A 20,083-nucleotide genomic window follows, 5' to 3' on the forward strand; every position below is an offset into this window, starting at 1 on the left:
ATTTTCATGTGTTCGGGCCATGGAAGGACGACCAGAACGAGGTTTGTCGTCAATTGACATTTCACCATTTTTGAAACGGGAAAACCACTCAGACACTTGAGTTTTCCCCTTAGCATCATCCTTGTATGCCGTTTTTAACATTTCAAGAGTTTCTGTTCCACTTTTCCCGAGCAAAAAGCAGAATTTCACCGCTGCACGCTGTTCACGAAAATCAGCCATTGCAAAAACGACGATCACACAAAACAGTTGTCACTATAAACTCTGCTGAAACTAGTCCTTACCTTCTGAAGCAACGGTAGTCGGCTTATCGACTCAGGAGTATTAGCTCTATGCACTCATAGCGGCAAAACGCGTTACCACAAAAAAATTAGTTCGGTTTCTTTTGGGTACCCCATCGTACAATCAGTTATGCATGTTAAAAATCTGTTCCCACCACTACTGTGCTTTTTATTGAATGGTACCATGATTGTAAATATTTACTAGTCCATGCAAGGAAAGAAAGGAATCGGTTGTGATGTATAAAACAGAAAGTATGGTTTCAGGCAGCCATTACAAAACAGATATTTAAATATTTTTATCCTTATGAAACTGAGTGTATGAGAGTTAATACGTACCAAGGTAGTCGGCAGTTCATTTGTTTTGAAAAATTAAGATGTGTGGGGGAAGGTTGTCACTTCTGTCAGACTGAAATATGTACAGCTGAGCCATTCATACATGAGCCTCATTATTTGAGGCTGAGATTGTTATTTAAATACTGAAGAGGTAAAAATCTCCAGGTATTGGTCAAGCTGTGACAGAATATAAGCAGGAGATAAAATGTTATTTATCTGATATCCGCAGATTTACATTATAACACTGTTACTGATTTTCACACTACAAAGCACTTCATGCTACTCTCTTTAGTCGCTCTCCACAAGTCTTCACGGATTTATAACAAAGGAACTATAAAAGTGTCCCTAAATCACACATCCCCAATACCACTGCACTATAGCACACATAAAGTCTTCAGATCACACATTAAATCTGTGTTAGCTCTGTGTTAGTGGCCTCAGTGGGAGAGGCATCTTGGGAGGCATAGGTATAGAGACTGTATAATACTAAAAGGGTTCCTAGAAAAATAAGGTGCAAAGGTATGAACTGGGTTGAACTGGTAGTTACTATAGGATTCTGACGATGGTGTATAACACACAGAGATACTGGGTTTTCAGACATCCATCGTCCTGGTTTTTAAGATAACTAAGAGAAACATGATGTTTCGGAAACTGGATCTGTTTCCGTCCTCGGGTGAGGGAAAACACCTATTCTGTTGGGTCCCTTAGAAAGAGCTAGCCTCAATCCCTCACCTGAGGATGGAAACAGATCCAGTTTCCGAAACGTCGTGTTTTTCTTATTTATCTTAAGAACCAGGACGATGGATAAAGTCCGAAAACCCAATATCTCTGGGTTGAACTGGCTTATGATTTGGCCCAGTTGTGGGGTCTTATGAGCAGAATAATGAACCTTCTGGATCTGTATAATTATGAATTTCTTCAGTAGTTTAATAATTGTCTCAGGTGGTAGGAGACCTTGTGCTGTGGAATTGTAGTAAACAGTAGGATGTAGATGTCATAATTAGATTATAGTTATAACAAGAGATGAAGTACTCTTTAATTTTGTTGCTTCTTTCCTATATTTTAACACTGTAAATCATGAAGTATTCTGTTTAGTTGTATTATACAGTGAAAATGTTTAAAATATAGTGCGGATGGAATCGTGTTGCGTTTACGTGGACATCAGCTTACTCTGCCCTACTTGACACAACATGGTTTTGATGTGCCTATAATTGTAGAGGAGAAGGAGGGTTTGGAAATGCTACTACCCCCTGAAAATTTCACAGTCCAGGATGTGGAAAATTATATTGGTAAGTGAAAGAATAAACTTTGGCTACTTATTAATGCCCAAGCTTTTGTTTCTTTTTAAAGTCTTGTCTGGATTGATGCTTAAAATGCAATTCATGAAGTCAATATGCAGAAACTTTGTCAAAAGCAGTTGTTTACCTCTACGATGGGGTACCCAAAAGAAACTGAACTAATTTTTTTGTGGGCAGAGCTTTTGTAGTATCGCGTTTTGCCGCTATGAGCGCATAGAGCTGAGTCGATAAGCCGACTACGGTTGCTTCAGAAGGTAAGGACTAGTTTTGGCAGAGTTTATAGTGACAACTGTTTTGTGTGATCGTCGTTTTTGCAATGGCTGATTTTCGTGAACAGCGTGCGGCAGTGAAATTCTGCTTTTTGCTCGGGAAAAGTGGAACAGAAACTCTTGAAATGTTAAAAACGGCATACAAGGACGATGCTATGGCGAAAACTCAAGTGTTTGAGTGGTTTTCCTGTTTCAAAAATGGTGATATGTCAGTTGATGACAAACCTCGTTCTGGTCATCCTTCCACGGCCCGAACACATGAAAATGTTGAAAAAATTCGTGAAATCATCAAGGAAGATCGACGACGGACCATTGAAGAAATTGTGGAGGTGTTGGGAGTGACGTGGAGCTCAGTTCAGCAAATTTTGACAGAAGATTTGGGAATGAAAAGGGTGGCTGCGAAATTCGTGCCATGACTGCTGAACAAAAACAAGGTCGCGTGGAAGCATGCTGTGCTTTGAAAGAAGAGTCCCGAAATGATCAGAACTTTTTTTTTGTTTCCTCGAATGAAAAGAGACATGAAAGGAAAACGTTTTGCTGATGTTGCTGAGGTGAAGGAAAAAACGACGGAGGCGCTGTCAAGCATCTCAAAAGATGAATTTAGACAATGTTTTGAAAAATGGAATAAAAGACTAGACAAGTGTATTAGTGTAAGTGGAGAGTACTTTGAAGGGGATTGAAGGTTTGTGCTTAAAATTTGAATAAATAAGTTTAAAAAAAAAAAGTTCGGTTTCTTTTGGGTACCCCCTCCTATGTGATGGAGGAAGTCTTGATGAGTATGTTTCTAAATTGTTTTAATGTAAAATTGTCTTTTTTGCTCTAAGTATGAGAATGAAATTTTGTAATGACAGTAACAAGGTAAAGGTAATAATTATGTGAAAGCTAATACTTTACTTCCGACACTTCTACATGATTGCTCTGCATGAAAAGGAAGCATATACTAATCTTAATATTGCTTTCATATGTTATACAGACCTGTAGAAAATTAGTTAATTTTCTGTGAATTCTTGCTGATATAAAATGCAATATAATATGTAGATGGAGGGAATGGTACATGTGAATACCACTTCACATTATTTGGTTTTCCCACTCGTACACTAATTTGCATTTGGATGATAGTTGATGCTAATATTTTTAACACATGTCATAATTATCAGTATGATTCACCTCCATGAGAGCCTAAATCATTAATTCTTCATAAATGTTTGCCAGAATGTTTTGCATTATTTTGTACTCTTCAGATGACCCAAATAAGGAGTGAGTTTGAACAGGGTTGGGGAACCTGTGTTGAAAGTTTTCAAATTATGCTCACTTTAAGTACTAGTTTTTCTTTATCAAGGAAAACTCTCTTAAAAAACTTGGCAGTACATTCATCAGGCTTAAGTTTCCTCTCTACTTCTCCTACATAGTGAAAAATTTGTTGTTTTTTTTTAACTAATTTCATGAACATGAAAGTAATTTACCTTAACCTTTAAGAGCTGAGCGACGCCATATGGCGTCATGAAAATAAAGTCAAGGGGACGAATGACGCCATATGTCGTCACGCAGTCCACGCGTGCGGCCGGCTTTTTAAACTCTAATTTTAAGTTATAAATGCTTTTTCTACTTACATGATTTTTGGTCACCAGCTTTATAAGTTGTCTCTCTTCCCATCTGCGTCGTCTAATGGACTGTTGGCTTCGTGTGGAAATCTTGGAAACATCCGGAAATCCAGTGTCCAACGTCGCACTTCACGCACTTTGTCTGGACGGTTCTTCGTTTCCCACGCGAGGAAGTCGGCCAGTGATGTGTTTTGGCCTCCTATAATCGAGATATCTCCGATAAAACGGCAGGGGTTCGACCCCTGGGCCCTTGATGGCGAGGTGGACCCCTTCCAGCATGTTCCGCACAAGAGCGAGACGAAATTCTCTGTGTGACAACAGGATGTAACTGTTCAGATCCAGGAGATGGAAAAATAGTTTATTTGTCCATTTCCAGGTTCGACGACAGATGCTATAACTGTTTGCCACAGTTTGCCCACAGCTCCACCTGAATAATTATTCACACTTCTCTTGCCATGCTGGTGTGGTGGTCCCCAGGTTGCCGACCAAGATGATGGTTCTTCGTCGAAATCAACCGCCAGTGATGTGGTTTGAGCTCCTCTAATCGAGGTATCTCCAATGAAACGGCAGGGGTTCGACCCCTGGGCCGTTGAGGGCGAAGTGGACCCCTTCCAGCATGTTCCGCACAAGAGCGAGACGAAATTCTCTGTGTGACAACAGGCTGTAACTGTTCAGATCCAGGAGATGGAAAAATAGTTTATTTGTCCATTTCCAGGTTTGACGACAGATGCTATAACTGTTTGCCACAGTTTGCCCACAGCTCCACCTGAATAATTATTCACACTCCTCTTGCCACGCTGGTGTGGTGGTCCCCAGGTTGCCGACGAAGATGATGGTTCTTCATCGACTTCAATTTCTGATTCACTTTTTTCCTCGCAACTCTCAGAGTCATCGGTACAACAGTCTGAATTGGTGTCATTTATAAGCTGATTCTCAATTTCAGCATCTTCCAAATACGAGGCCATTGTGGACAGCTAAACACAACGCTAGACTTGAACGTTCTGACACTGCTCGGCTATATTTCAAAAGAGACTACGTCTTGTTTGGCCATACGAGATAAAACAGTCAGTGTTTCTGCGAACGAGTACACATCGCCCACACTCGTTCATACTGAAAGGAACCTACGAACTGGAGAATGATGAATGAAGCATAAACATCGGATCTTGTAGCAACACAAGCCATAGTTAGAGCATGATGTCACCAGCAGGAATTCAGACTGCAGAAATGTTTTTTGCAGGAACTGTGTGCATTTTTGTGCACAGACTTTCGAAATTGAGGGGAAAAATTTTTTTTGGCATCAGTGTAAAAATTTTTAGAGATTTTAAAATCGGTAAATTACAATAACTGATTCTATATTCTTTCTAGATAAAAGCAGCGTTTATTTCGTTCGTTTATCACAAAAATTGTAGAAATCACAGCATTTTGAGTAACATGATTACAATTTTTATTACTCTACAGTGGCGGGCATTTAAATTAACTCCATCCTGCTACCACTACCAGAATTTAAATGGCCGTCTCTTAAAGGTTAACTGAAATTGAATCAGATTTCTTACAGTCTATTTCTGTTGCAGCAGTCATGTCCTTGTCATGGCTTAGGTCAGAAGTATTTTTTTATTGTTAGTGGGGTGGGACTAAGTCCCTTGCATTGCGGCCACTTCTGGCCTATTGTACCAGCCCCAGATGATAGGTGAGGGTGATTGTGGAGCAATTGGCGGAATGAAGATTGGCAGGGGAAATCGAAGTACTAAGAGAAAACTTTCCCCAGCCCCACTTTGTCCACTACAAATCCCACTTAACCAGACCCGGGAACGAACTCGGGCCGCCGCGGTGGAAAGCCAGTGACTAACCGCTTGAGCTATGNAGTCACTGGCTAACCAGTGCTATGCTGGCACTGGTTAGCCAGCAGCTAACCATAGCTATGGCCCGGCCCAAGGTCAGAAGTAAATGTGTCACTGCCATCATGAACATAAATGTCACTTATCTGAACACAGGTCAAAACCAATACGCTTCTTTTGTTTGTTAAGTCCTTTTTTTAATGGCAGCTTTATTTCCTGTGTGTGTTCTCTTCTTCCTTTCTTGAATTTCTTCTGCAATTCATTTTCATTCTGATGTGTCAGTTAAAATTCTGGACTTTCCCTTTTTCCTTGGACTCACTTTCTCTCTCCCCCAACCTTTCCTCTTTCCATCCTCACCCTCTCTCTTTCCCCTTATCGCTTTTTTTCTTTTGGGATCGGTGTAGTGCAAGATTTACAGTTACTGGAGCCGACATGGCTGTGTCATGGGATTTTTTTTTTGGACAGGTATGATGAGGTTTTTCAGCTTTGTTTTGAACATGTGATTTTTTTTTTGGACAGGCATAATGAGGTTCTTCAGTTATGTTTTGAACATCAGGAGTGTCAGAGAGGGACAATCTCCTAACAGTATTAAAATTTTCAGAATTCTCTTACTGATCTGTACATTCAGCATTATTCAGACCTGTGAGTAAGCGCAGAATATGCAAAATTGTCACAATTGAATAATTGTGTGAAACAGCTAGATCCTGTTTTTCAGAACTTGCTATACTATTATTTCTATGAAAGAAGGATTGAAGGCTTTGTGAGTGATGCCAGTTATGTGGGATACAATTGTGGTTTTTCCTCATTGGTTTGAAAGCCAACCATTTTGATGGGCAGCAAGCCTATATTTGAGCAGTCCAAAGACAGCCATGTCTAAGGACTGAAGTCAGTGTCAAAAGTTTGGCGTGAATGTGAGTGAAACTATACTGTTCTCTTGTGCATAAAGCATAGCATTTCAAGTGCAGTGACTTTTATGGCTGTTCATGAGAATTTAATACATAATTATTTCTGCTGTATCTCAACTGAGATTTTTAGCACTATTTTAAGACAAAGATCCCATCGCCCACCCACTGGGAGGGTAGTTTTCTAGTTCCAGACTTTCTTCTGGGTTATGTTAACAAAAGTCACGCATCCTGACTCTTGGAAACAAAAATAAAGGTGGTAATATGTTCCTAGTAGCATTGATTACTGCACACGTTGGCTTCTTTGGGCATTGCCTGTCCAACTTTTTTGTTCCCTTCTCTATAATAACATTAGGGACTCAGACCACCATAGATACTGCTGTTTCATGCTAGTTAAAAATGCAGTGAGATATAAATTTAAATTTATACACAGCCTCCGCATAATTATTTTGAAATTCACTGACATTAGTTTTTGTGAACCTGGTTGCAGATGGGTGTATTCTGATATAATTACATGGTCCTTTGTGAGGCAACAGCTGTGTAAACACCTTTCTGCAGCAACAGATATACAGGCGGCAATCAAAGATATTGTTGGAAACAGCGTTTTCTGTAATGTCTATGCTGATGGTATATAGTGAGAGCTAGCAGCAAATGGTTAAGTGTCAGACAGTGTTTAGCAAGTAAGGGCATCAGTGCAGAGGCAGAGGAGTATCTGTTGTTGGGAGCCTTTACCAGGCAACAACTGGTAAAGATATAATAGATCGAGACTTAGCATGTGCTGTAGTGTTTTTTTTAAATGCATAGATCAATGAAACCGTTATAGGTACTTGTAGCTACAAGTTATAAGAGTCCAGTACATCCAGTTACCAATCCAAACCCTTATAGGAGTGCATTTATTTTACAAGGATCATGCACCGTTTGTGCATAGCACTTGCGCAGGTCAATGAATTGCACCACTTCAAGGTTAATGAGCGAGCCTCAGTAGTCTTAGTAACAAGCCAAGTGAATGATGTGCTGATTCTGTCATTTTGTGACTATTTGTAGCATTTAAAAATGAGTAAGAAATTCAAGAATTGCACTGATTGTGAAGTGTGAGCTGTATTTCAGTTTTTCAGTGCACAAAATGTCCATCGGGACAAACAGACTTTTCATTCTTCATGAAATTCATGAGGAATTTCCTAAAATTTCTCTTTCACTGAATACCACCAGAAGGATGTCTTTCCAGTCCCAACATCTGAGGCATGGACTTTCCAGGTTCACAAAATCTGTTTGAATTTTATGGGTTTTGACAATGAATGAGAATAATACATCTCCAGAGATTGACGTTTACTTTCAGGGATGATATGTGAAACCCATGTTTCATCTCCTTTAACTGCGAATACCTGGTCCAAAAAACTATTGCCCTCTTGTTGATAATGCTCCAAAAATGTCAGAGAAGCACCCATATGGTTGCTCTTGTGTTGTTTAGTGAGCATCCATGGCACCCATCTAGCACAATTTTTTTTCTTTACAGTGGAGATACCCTGTAACAATTTCATAAATCAGTGAATTAGAAACATGAGGAAGTTTCTCATGAATTTCATGAAGAGTGAAACTCCTGTTTGTCCTGATGTGTTGATCAATCCTGTTTTTCAAGTCCTCAATAACGAGGGATGGGCGCCTGGATTACTCCTCATCATGAACATTTGTCCTGTCCTCGTTAAACATTCAACACCACTTCCTCACATTTGACTCCTTCATTACACCTTCCCCATGCACTACAGTAAGTTGCCAGTAAATTTCAATTGGATGGACATTTTATTTATTGAAAAACTGAATTACACTTCACACTTCACAATGGGCAAGATTCTCAAAGTTCTTACTCACTTTTAAATACTACAGAAAATTGCAAAACAATAGAATCAGTGCACCATTCACTAGGCTTGTTGCTAAAAGACTGCTAACCTTCAAATGGTGCAATTCATTGACCTGCACAAGTGCTATGCACAAATGGTCTTTACTTTCTGGATGACCCCCATAATTTAATAGCAGTCTGTCCACAAAATGTTTTTTTTTTCTTGGCACTACAGTCCCAGTGGGCCTAGGCCTACCTCGATGAACTTCATTCTGTTTTTCTAGACCTTACACATTCGGTAGGACTGCTTGGGTGGGTGATCAGCACGTCACAAGGCCTCTCCCTGTACACAAACACAGAAAAACGCACACACACAAACTAAACATCCATGTCCTGAGTGGGATTCGAACCCACAATCCCGGTTTCCAAGTGAGCGAAGACAGTACATGCCTTAGACCGCTCGGCTACCGTGACCGGCCCACAAAATGTTTACCTTACATTTTTTAATGAAATTAAGGGTTTGACAGTGCAGTATGTTTGCATTGTTATATAATTTATACAAATGATATGAAACTGACCTCTGTCTACTGAATGTATAACCGAGCTGTGTGGTACCAGGAATTTTAGACCACTCCAAAACTTCAGGCGTGGTGGCTGAGCATAACGTAACCCACATCTTGCTAATCAAGTGTTAGGAGCCGTAATTTTGTAGGAGCTTTTTTGCTTGATGTTGGTACTAGAACAAGATCCTTATATTTATTGTATGTAATTATGGCATATTTTCTATAATATACACGTATACAGTTATAAATATAAAATGGGTGTTGGGAGCCCCTCCTTTCTGTTCAGGGACAGATTAATGCCAGTTTTCCTGTTTCAGTCCATCTTACATGAACACTGATGTCATGCAAATGTGAGAAATGGAAGATGGTGATTTGATTTGGAAATTTTGGCATGCAGATTTTTAAACTGTAGTTTTGCAATATTGAGTCACATGGGAGAAGATGGTGGCCTTTCTGGTCAACACTGAGAGACTGGTGGTCACTTTTCAGAGAATCTGACTTTCATATTTCAAGTTGCCACTGGCACATGGAAAGAGAACCTGTCTATATTCTTTCCAATAACTGTAATTTTTATCCTGAAGCCAGATGATGTAAACACCAATGTGAAAATGGCATCACTGCAGATTTGAGTTGCAAACACATGTTTATTATAAAAAGATGCATGTTAGTTTTATGGTTTTTAATGTTAATCTTTTAGGATCTGATCGTGAAGTTGACGTTATTGATGTGACTCGGCAGACGGACATCCGAATGAAGCTTGACGAGTTTGTTGAGTATTATACGTCACCACCAGAACAAAGAACAAAGACATTAAATGTGATCAGTTTAGAATTCTCTCACACTGGGTAAGTATAAATGTTTATGTTCATTTAAGGTGTGTCATTTAATCTTTGAAGATGATTTGCAGATACAATAAATACCTCAGTTCCGGCAGTGACTACGTTGAGAAGTAGCTTAAGTATATACATCCTTTTTGTATACATTAATGTTTTTCCTAATTGCTTGTTTTATTAACAGCTCACCAGAGGTTACTTTTCAATAACCCTCAAAAATGAGGATGAGCAGGCCAGGATGTACAGTAGCCATGGAGAAAGAGCAGAAATGCATACAATGTGAAATCCTTGGTAGTAGAAACCTCTTATGACATCTGTGTATAGGTGGAAGAATAATGACATACTGTCCAGAGTAGTGAGTTATAAAGGTGTGGGCCTCATTTGATTGTCTCAGGACACATTGCAGTAGCCAACTTTGATCAGTGCAGTGCTGAACATTGAGGTTCCATAAAACAAACAGTATCTTGGCTGGTTGAGCAGCCATAAGCATTTCAAGAAAATGTCTGCTCCATGTAGACAGGTGGTCCTAATATTTTTGATGTTAATATTTCATTAATGGTATTAATAATGTTAAGCAATATTCATATTCATTATAGTGTCTGTCTTCTGATAGGAGCAAAAAAAAAATAACCCCTATCTCTTTGGTTTCTTCCTAGCGTGAAGTTTGCATCTTTGGGGAATGTATTAGAAGTGTTTGGAGAGTTAATTTCAAAGCATTTCAACTTTTAAATTTTTCAAGCATCTATGAAGAGAAGAAAGCTATGTCTTGGACATTAGAACGTTACTCTCAGGAATTTTAGCATCACTTAATGTTGCTTTGAGGGATTCTTATAAAATTCTGTAGTGATTCTATGTCAGAGTATAGTTGAAGCAGTGTTTTTACAGTTCCGTGACTTCAAAGATTTTCTCAGATTTCAGTCCTAATTATTTGTTGTTGATTTTTGGCATTTTGGTTGGTAAAATGTGTAAATGCATTGCCAGTATTAGTAAAATTCCACACTAACAGTGAAAGAAAAGTGTCAACAGAGGCACTACCCACATGTGGCAAGTGAGTCAAAGAACTGTGAATGAAGCATGTGACTAATCTAAGGTTTCAGACTATTGCAGTAGTTTTAAATCATGGATTTCAAGTCTCACTGTATCTATGTGTGCTGTTGTTTACAGTTTTGTTATTTAGTTTTGATAGAATCTGGTGCTGTGTGCTTGTTGCTGCCTTCAGTCTTCTGAAGTGGACAGGATGTATTAGACATATTTTTGTTCCTCTTCTAGTCTTTCACAGATGGTAGATGCTCCATATATTGCTCGTAAGCTGGACTGGGTAAATTACGTGTGGCCAAACGACTTACCAGATGACACAGAGTTCAGGAAACCTGAAGTTCAAAAGTATTGCCTCATGGGAGTGAAAGATTCTTACACAGATTTCCACATAGATTTTGGCGGTACTTCAGTGTGGTACCATATATTACGAGTAAGTGGCATTGTTTGTGGCATAGAGTAACATTTTATAGATTTTGATGCACAGTAAAACCATGCAATGTGGTAGGTAGCATGTGCAGTATATGCAGATGTAGAACATACTGCTTATGTTATATGTGTATTTGTCTTTTAAAGGAAGGAAGAAGTGATTAATATTAGTTGAATTCTTGTAGGGCCAGAAAATATTCTATATAATCAGACCTACCCAAGCAAACCTTTCACTGTATCAGCGTTGGATGAATTCCAGTACACAGAGTGAGACATTCTTTGGAGACCAGGTATAACATATTTTACTTGTTTGATATATGGTTTTGAATGAGATGAACCCCATGCTTTTGCATGAAGAAAATGTTTTTGGAATTCTCTAGATGTGTAAAATGAATCTCAGTTTACATTTTTCATTATTGTTGTCAGATCTTAGATTCTAAAACGTTTTAAAATGAGTGTCAGAACATTTGCATTATTTTTGTAATATACGTTATTTTCAGTGAATTATCAGTAGCATGCTGTGAGTCACTGGAACAAGTTTATACCTTCTATCTTTGTATTTCAGTGAGAGAATCTAGCATTTAGGATCCCTGTCAGTTGTCTTATGCACTTTTCAGGTTGACATGTGTTATAAATGTGTAATGAAGGAAGGTGAGACGATGCTAATTCCAACTGGCTGGATTCATGCGGTTCTTACTCCTGTTGATTCCTTGGTGTTTGGTGGAAACTTCTTGCACAGTTTGAACATCAGTATGCAGTTACAGTAAGAAACAGTGTCCTCTTACAGTGAAACCTTATGCATCTTTCGAGGACTTTGAATATTTATGCATATATCAGCAATGCTGAGCTCTGAATATTTGAGTGTCTTCAGGTTTAATACAAGTAATTTTATGAAGTTAAGAGAAGAAAATTTGTTTTAAGAAGAATTTTCCTGATAAACCATGGAATTTATTGGGGTCTAAGTTATGTATTTCTTTGATGACAAGACAATGTTGTCATGTGCCACATTCTCTAATATGGTAAGAACAATAATAGGTGCAAGGCAATGAGGCATGAGAAATATTAATTACTTTACAGTCAGTGATGCAAATAGTAAGCTAGATTGTAGGGTTATTAGTGAGAATGATAATGAGATGCTCAGTTTTGGAAGACCCTGCATGTAGCCTCTAACTAACTTCATGGAGCTGAGTTCTTGAGGAGCAGTCAATTCTGCAGCTACTCAAGAATTTCCCAGCATTTTATGGAACTGAAGGTTCATTACCATGTTCACAAGAGCCCTATCCTGAGTCAGATCAGTCCAATCCATGCCATCCCATCCTATCTCTCTAAAATCCATTTTTATATTGTCCACCCACCTACACCTTGGTCTTCCCAGTGGTCTTTTTCCTTCTGGATTTCTCATCAATATCCTATATGCAATCCTCGTCTCCCCCATTCGTGCTACATGCCCTGCCCACCTCACCCCCCTTGACTTGATCATTCTAATTATACTTTGAAAAGAGTACAAGTTATGAAGTTCCTCATTATATAGTTTTTTCAACCTCCTGTCACTTCATCTCTCTTCGGTCGTGTAGCCTCAGGATAGTAAAATAGCATCTGTGACCTACTTTGTGTAGAAGAATGGTCAGTTCTAAGAAAAGGTTCCTTAATGATATGGAGAGAAAATTTCCAGGTTTTATGTTATTTTCCATGGTGGTGCTTATTTTTTCTGTTAAAGTTTTCTGTATTATGAGAATCTGTTATATACCGAATGCGCCCATGAGAAGCTATAAGCGGACTCTTTTGTAAATAAATTTTTATTTTAATTACATGTATTTCTCACTCATGGTATAAATACATTTTCATATTGTGAGTCAACTCCTTAAAGCACAGAACATTTTGTGGAGCCTTGAAGGTAGTCCTCTCTAGCATGAAACAGATATTTCTGTGCAGCTCTTGTCATTCATTCAAAATTGAATGCTTAAAAAATGTTATGTTTCATAAAAAACATTTTAATAAAATAAACGTGGATTGTCTACAAATTTCCTTTCATTAACATTTTTGTTTGGATGTTAGAATAGAAACCTGCTGCCTTTCAGACAGGTGTCTTATGTTTCAGTGATAACAAATTTGTTTTTTTCCATTTAGAATATATGAGATTGAAAAGAAGATCCATACTCCAGAGAAATTCCGATTTCCAGCATTTGAGACAACAAATTGGTATGCAGCTAGGTCCATTGCAAATGATTTGAGAGAGATGAATAATATGGGTTTGAAGTGCCCTCTTACATTACTTATTGGAGTTAAGGCTCTTATCATAACATTAAAGCAGTGGAACCAAGATAAAGATGTAAGTATTGAAAACATTAAATTAGTGAAGGCTTTACTTTGTGTACTCACATTCTAATTAGGAGCATGTGGTAGCGTAGTTGGTTGAGGGGCTATGCTACAAGCCGGAAGGTCACGGGTTCAGGTCCCAGTGAGGTCATTGAATTTTTTTGAACTGACCTAATCCTTCCAGCTGCACTGTGGCCCTGCGGTTGACTCAGCCTCTAACAGAAATTACTACCAGGGATTAAATAATTTTCCTGGGGAGTAAAGTGCAGCCGGCGCGTAAGGCTGACAGCCTTACCGCCATCTTTGAGCCGATTGTCTAGATAATGTGGGACCCTCAACGTCTCACAACCCTATGGGCCCTCACGGCCTGGTACAGGAATAGCTTTACTTTATTTACTTAGTCACATTATAATTATAAAACAGTATAGAAGAAATACAAAATATGTGCTTCAGGATGCTCTTTCCCTAGTGTTATGAGAAAGATGGGCAGCGTTGCATCCCAGTCCGTGTATTGCTACACCACAGCTTTTCGCAGGTGTTCCTTAACTGTTTTTATATACCTTTCTACCATGCTGTCTGCTGGTGGAGGTGGGTAGAGCTTGTCTTGCTCACTCCCAGGCATTTTACCTCCTGCATAAGGCGAGACTCAAAGTTATGGCCTGGATAACTACAGCTCCCACGGTACTCCAAGGCAGCAGAAGAAGTTGGTCGCCAGGACTTTTGCCACCTTCGACGCCTTGTGGTTAGGGACAGTGCAGGCCTCTGGCCACTTTGTGAAACAGTCCATCACAATCACAAGGTATCAGTTCCCTTGGTTACTCTGAGAGAAGGATCCTACTCTTCCAGTGTTTATCATCTCATATGGTGCCCCAACATTGTACTGATGCATGAGGACCTGACTGTAGATTGCATTTGGTTGCACAACCATGGCAATGCTGGCACCACTTCTCAACATTGTTTCTTGCTTGGAACCAGTAGTGCCTTTAGCTGTCCTTGTCTGAGGTCTTGTTTACACCCAGGTGTCCACCTGTCTTCCTTGGGTTTCAGTGAGTACATCATTTGCTTTGCTCCAAGGGAGGACTGTCTGTTGATATACTCCCAGTGGTGTTTATGTATGCCATCCCTTACTGCAAGGGACTTCCTAGGGGCCCAGTAGCTCTTGTAAGTGGGGCTGCAGTTGGCATTTTCTTTCCATTTGATGTGTTGTTCATCTTCCACTTCTTGTAGACTTAGTCCTGTCTCATGGTCATTCAACTGCTCCCTCCTTAGGATAGCTGGCTCCCAGCCACCTGTGGCTATGGCCACAATAAATCAAACCTTGCTGATATTCTCCAGTGCCCTGAATTTTTGGTAATGAGTCTGTTCTTCTTGATGTGGTTTTCAGGAGAGAGCATTGACATTGTGCTTCTGGCCCTGATCTCACATCAGCTTTTATTGATTTCCGGAGTCCTGAATTGCCTCCTTGTCATGCCTCTGTCAGCGTTCTTTTTGGCAATGACACACTACACTGCCAACATATGGGTCATTTAGTCTGTGAAGCTCAGTCCCTGCTGTTGTTTGGGGCTCCAGCCTTTTCTTCCTGCAACCTAGCTGGTGCTGCGGCTGCTACTTCCATGGCCTCTAGCTTTAGGGCCTGGTTAAGGGCTTCATTGAGAGACCTCTGCCACTCATAAGGAGTTGCTTTGTCACTTTCAGTCCCTTCACACCATTGATGAGCACAAATGCTGTCTCACACTGGAGAGACCAACTGCTTGATGGTTGCTGAAAATTTTTGTAGTGACATACTGCTTAGCTGGGTCCTGGTTGTAAACTCTCCCACTCATGAAACCATGCTCTGTCCTTTCCTGTCCTTTACTACATTGAAGAATGCATAGGCTGCGTCACTCTGGATGAAGTTTCTTCAGCGAAACGGGCCCAGTTGGCTAACTGCTTGATGGCTGATTGAAATACATGTAGTGACTCACTGCAGAGCTGGGCCCTGGCTTTGATTTGAGACTGGTAGGCTGTCATCAGCCAGTGGCCTCTGTAATGGCCCTTCAGTGTTCCAGGTATGTTTTCATATGTTGCTTCAGCCGGGACTCTGTGTGTGATGATATTGGCTTGGCCAATATCATCACACACAATGCCAAGTAGGTGTGGCCTTCTCCTGGGCTGCTAAACTACTGTTATCAACCATGGCCTTGTCTTATCGTTAAACACTGCCCAGGGCAGTGATCTGTGAAACTATGGTGGCTTCACCATGATGGTGCTGGTCTCAGAATTCTGTCCACCTCTGCAACTTGTTCAGCCTTCCACTGCCTCCAGCTACATCTCAAACTTCCAAAATGTCACTTCCAGGTCGTACGGAGTCACCATTATGTCAGATCATGTTGTTGGTTTTATGTTTCATGTCACTTGCTGAACTTGCAAAGATTCTGAGCCTGCTGTTGAACCACTGCCATGATGCCTTCAGCTGTGTGTCTGGTGTGCCTGTTGTTATTCCTTCAAATTTGCACTGGTCAGCCTTTGTGGCACTTACTTTGCTTTTTAGTTCTTTTTGGCAGGTTTCCAGTTTCTCTTGCAAGGCCACTAGTTTTCTTATCTGGTGCTTATGTGCTTTTGGGTTATTGCCTGGCTCTTATGTTCAGGTTCAGTTCTTTTAGCTGTTCTAAAACCATTTGCAGCGGTGGATCTGTTTTCGATCTCACATGTGACATCAGCTGTAATATTTGTCATTTTTTTTTTGAATGGTTATTTTCCCACCGTCAGTAGTCATTCATTTTGTTGATATCAGGTTATCTTTGTCTATTATTGTTTCACTGTGAGGCCACTGCAGTGAACTAAATTCTTGTCTTCACTGCACTCAGCTGGACTCACAGAACTCTGTACTTCACGCCTGATTCTCCACACACATCTGCACTGCACCACCTTTAAGCTCATACTTTTCTTCAGGAATTTCTCGTCTACTTTTTATTGCTACTGTTATTCTAGAAGTTTGTCATGGGTTCTTCGTTGACTCGGCCTTCAGCAGTCTCCAGACCCATCTAGTTAGGGGTGAATGTCAGTGTTTCACACAGTTTGGAGGTGTGGGTAGGTCAGACAGTCTATCTTATTTGAGGCATGAATCTGAAATTGTTTTTTTTTTATGATAAAGAATTCCAGTGTAGATATAATGAACATATGCTTTTCCTTTTTAAATAAACTTTTTTCTTCCAGAGCAGTAAGGTTAGAAGAGAAGAAATTCCTGCCAGTATTCAGAGTCAGAAACTGTTGAAAGATTTGAGCAAGGAAGTGCGGCATGCAGAACGCTTCCTGAATTCTCTGAATCCACCAAAACCAGAAAGGGAATCAAAAAGGAAGAAAAAGAAACCAATAAATAAAGATTTTGTGGATTTTTCACAGCCTCAAGGCATGGAGGAGCCAGTAAGTATTGAATTTGAATAAATATAAGCAGCATGAATTCTGCGGCAGGTCAATAAGTAAGTTACAAATGGATATAGAACTTAAACAATTAAGAGTACTGATTTGAAAAATGCTTTTATCTCTCAACATAATCTCCCTGTACATTGAGGCACTTGTCCCATCATTTTACAAGCCCCTGAAAACCAGCAGCATAAAATTCTTTGGGCTGCTGTCAGAACCAGGAGGTGACTGGGATCATGAAGGCATACTGCTCACCACATTCCAGCCTCAAGGACAAACTGTAAATGCCGACTCCTACTGTAACATCCTCGGGAAACTTCGTAAGACCATTCAATGGAAGTGATCAGAACTCCTCACCAAAGGCATGTTGCTCTGCATGACAACGCACATCCCCATACTGCCAACAAGACAAATGAGACACTGCAAAATTTCAAGTGGGAAGTCCTCGAGCATCGTCCGTATAGCCCAACCTTGCTTCAAGTGACTCCCATTTGTTCAGCCCTCTTAAACACCATCTTTTGGCTGAACATTTTTCTGACGATGAAGCTGTAGTAAGGGAAGTCACCGCCTGGTTCTGACAGCAGCCCAAAGAATTTTATGCTGCTGGTTTTCAGGGGCTTGTAAAATGATGGGACAAGTGCCCCAATGAACAGGGAGATTATGTTGAGAAATAAGAGCATTTTTCAAATCAGTACTTTTATTTGTTTAAGTTCTATATCCATTTGTAACTTACTTATTGACTTGCCCTCGTATATCATGCCTGCTGGTCCTTGGAGGCAAAAGTATGAAATACTTTGACCTTTTTGTTTTCTTTCTCAGCACAGATTCAAAAGTAATGAAAGCACAGTGCACTGACTTTAACCCATAGAGACTGTAAGCTGCACAGAGTGGAATGGGAAATACTGACAAAATGTTGGGGACGAAGGATAGTTAGTATGTTGATAAATTTGCTTCTCTGCTTATGTGTAGATGTTGCCTGAAATGTATGGTGTTAACCAATCATATATGAAGTGTTGCATTAACAAGACATATGCATCAAGTAGAAGGTTAAATATTAAATTCCAGTAAGGTTACAGATGTTGGAAGTCATCAAATGCTTGGTATTTTAAGAAAAGAATATTTATGTCTTTCAGTCTTCCTGATTTGAAATAAATCTATGCCAACAGAAATATTTGTGTTGTAGGTTATAATGAAAGAACCCTTGAAGCTGACATTGAAAACCATCAGCAGAAACCCAGCCCCTGTTGCACCACGACCACCTCTGAAGTTGACACTGCCAAAACCTGCCACATATCCATACAGTACAAATGCCTTCGGTGCAAGGATCAGTGATTCTGCTGACATAGGCAATGCAGTTCTTAGTGAGAACAAGTTGACCAGACGCTCAATAGACAATCATGTAAAGTTAAAGGAAGAAGAGGATGATATGAAGCTGCCTGTCCTTGAGGAGCAGACAGCAGGCTTCCTCAAGAGTGGACCTGTCATGAGGTTGAAACTTGGGTTAGTAACTGAACATGTTATATCTAGCTGAGGTTATGATGTATGGTTACAATTTGAAGGCAGAACATAGATTGAATGTTTGCTGCATGAATTATCAGTATTGGTAAACTTCGCTGGTAAACATAACAATGAAAGGCTCTTAATAGATGCCACTCATGCATATCAGTAAGCTGGAGTAAATTTAGTGCCAATTTTAAGTATAATCAGTCTGAAGAAAAAATTGCAACTTTCTCGAAACATTGTGTGTTTTATGTGTGTTCAGATACTGAGAAACTACTTACTTCTTACGAGAACCAGTTTACAGAAAATTATTTTTGCTCATTGAACACTCCTGGAGTTAAAGAATTATAGTAGTGCAGTTTTTATGATGTTCTATCATTCTGTCTACTTTCCATTATAGCATCACTGCATTTTCTCTGTACAGGAATATTGACTCAAGGTGACAGTTATTCTTGCTCAAGTCAGTCATATCCTAAAATGCACACTGATAAATTATTTTCAGGGCCAAAGATTCCAGCAGACAGTTAAGTGACTCTGTGTATGATTTTCATGATGAAAGTGATGATGATAGTCTCATGATTGATGAGTTACCAAAGAACCGTAGGCACACCTTTGAATCCTTATCATCACTTAAACTACCAAGTAAGTTGCGTTTGTGATGTATGTAAATAAATTTAACTGTATGTGAAATAATGTGTTGAAGCATTGAATAAATAGGAGGTTTCATCAGTAGATATGGGTAAACAAATAATCATTTATATATGTTTTATTAATACATTACATGTTTTGGCCTATAACATTTGTTATTCATGTGACTGCTGTTCTGTACATTGACTGCAATTGTAAATATTGGCCACTGACTATCTAAAAATAATGTCTATGAATTTTATTAATTTGTATTTAGAATATTATTTATTTATTTGTCCGGCTTCCACAGTATGTGTTGTTTTGACCTTTGTAATGCACATGCCAGTGGTAACATACAGAGAGTAATTATAGTTAGTATATATACTGTGGTCTAGTGGTCAGAGGTCTGACTACTGTATTTTCTGAGAAGTAGTGGGTCTGGAATGCAGACCACTCAGCCTCATGAGGATAATTGAGGAGCTCTTTCAAGAAAATAGTGGATCCGATCTAGAAAACCGAAATTAACGGCCATGGGGATTTGTTGCACTGACCATGTAACACCCTCTATTTGCTAAAAGTTGGCACTGACTTTGCCGACAAGCGGCGGTCACTTGGTCAGCATAGTTCGGTTGTGGACTCAAGTCACGGAATTTGTTTTCTACTTATATATTTGTTACTGCCACAAAACTAATCTTTCTTGTATGAAAAGTGTTTTAAATATTGAAGTTGGGTTATTTTTAATTAAATTCCTAATGTCGGATGCCTGTTATATTGACAGGGATAGAACTCTTCTTGACAGCCCTTATACAGTAAAATAATGATGTAAATGTAATGCTTATTTTTAACTTGTCACTGTTTTAGGCCTCTATATAAATGGCAAGTCTGAGCCAAGTACAGAGTTGGATGTAGCAGGTGAAGTGGATGTTGTTTCAGACACACCCAAGAATGGAATTGAAGAGTTGTTGAAAGCCTCTGGTTATGCAGACCGTGGGGAACATAATCCAAGATTAGAAGATATAGAGTAAGTG

General features: G+C 39.5%; 1 protein-coding gene across 2 annotated transcripts in view; it reads left to right on the forward strand.

The window, feature by feature from the left end:
* The window catches only part of LOC111863110 (lysine-specific demethylase 7B), a 34,607-nt gene that overhangs the window by 4,126 nt on the left and 10,398 nt on the right, over nt 1–20,083 (forward strand). Inside the window, exons 4-13 of one of the 2 annotated variants that reach the window (XM_023849140.2) lie at nt 1,740–1,900; nt 9,611–9,758; nt 11,016–11,214; nt 11,396–11,500; nt 11,828–11,973; nt 13,338–13,539; nt 16,722–16,928; nt 18,112–18,428; nt 18,931–19,070; nt 19,917–20,076. In XM_023849140.2, coding sequence (XP_023704908.2) covers nt 1,740–1,900; nt 9,611–9,758; nt 11,016–11,214; nt 11,396–11,500; nt 11,828–11,973; nt 13,338–13,539; nt 16,722–16,928; nt 18,112–18,428; nt 18,931–19,070; nt 19,917–20,076 — 1,785 coding nt within the window. The remainder of the gene's footprint in view (nt 1–1,739; nt 1,901–9,610; nt 9,759–11,015; nt 11,215–11,395; nt 11,501–11,827; nt 11,974–13,337; nt 13,540–16,721; nt 16,929–18,111; nt 18,429–18,930; nt 19,071–19,916; nt 20,077–20,083) is intronic. The other variant, XM_033750924.1, reaches the window with a different exon arrangement.

This window comes from Cryptotermes secundus, unplaced genomic scaffold (assembly GCF_002891405.2).
Source record: "Cryptotermes secundus unplaced genomic scaffold, Csec_1.0 scaffold2193, whole genome shotgun sequence".
Lineage (NCBI taxonomy): Eukaryota > Metazoa > Arthropoda > Insecta > Blattodea > Kalotermitidae > Cryptotermes > Cryptotermes secundus.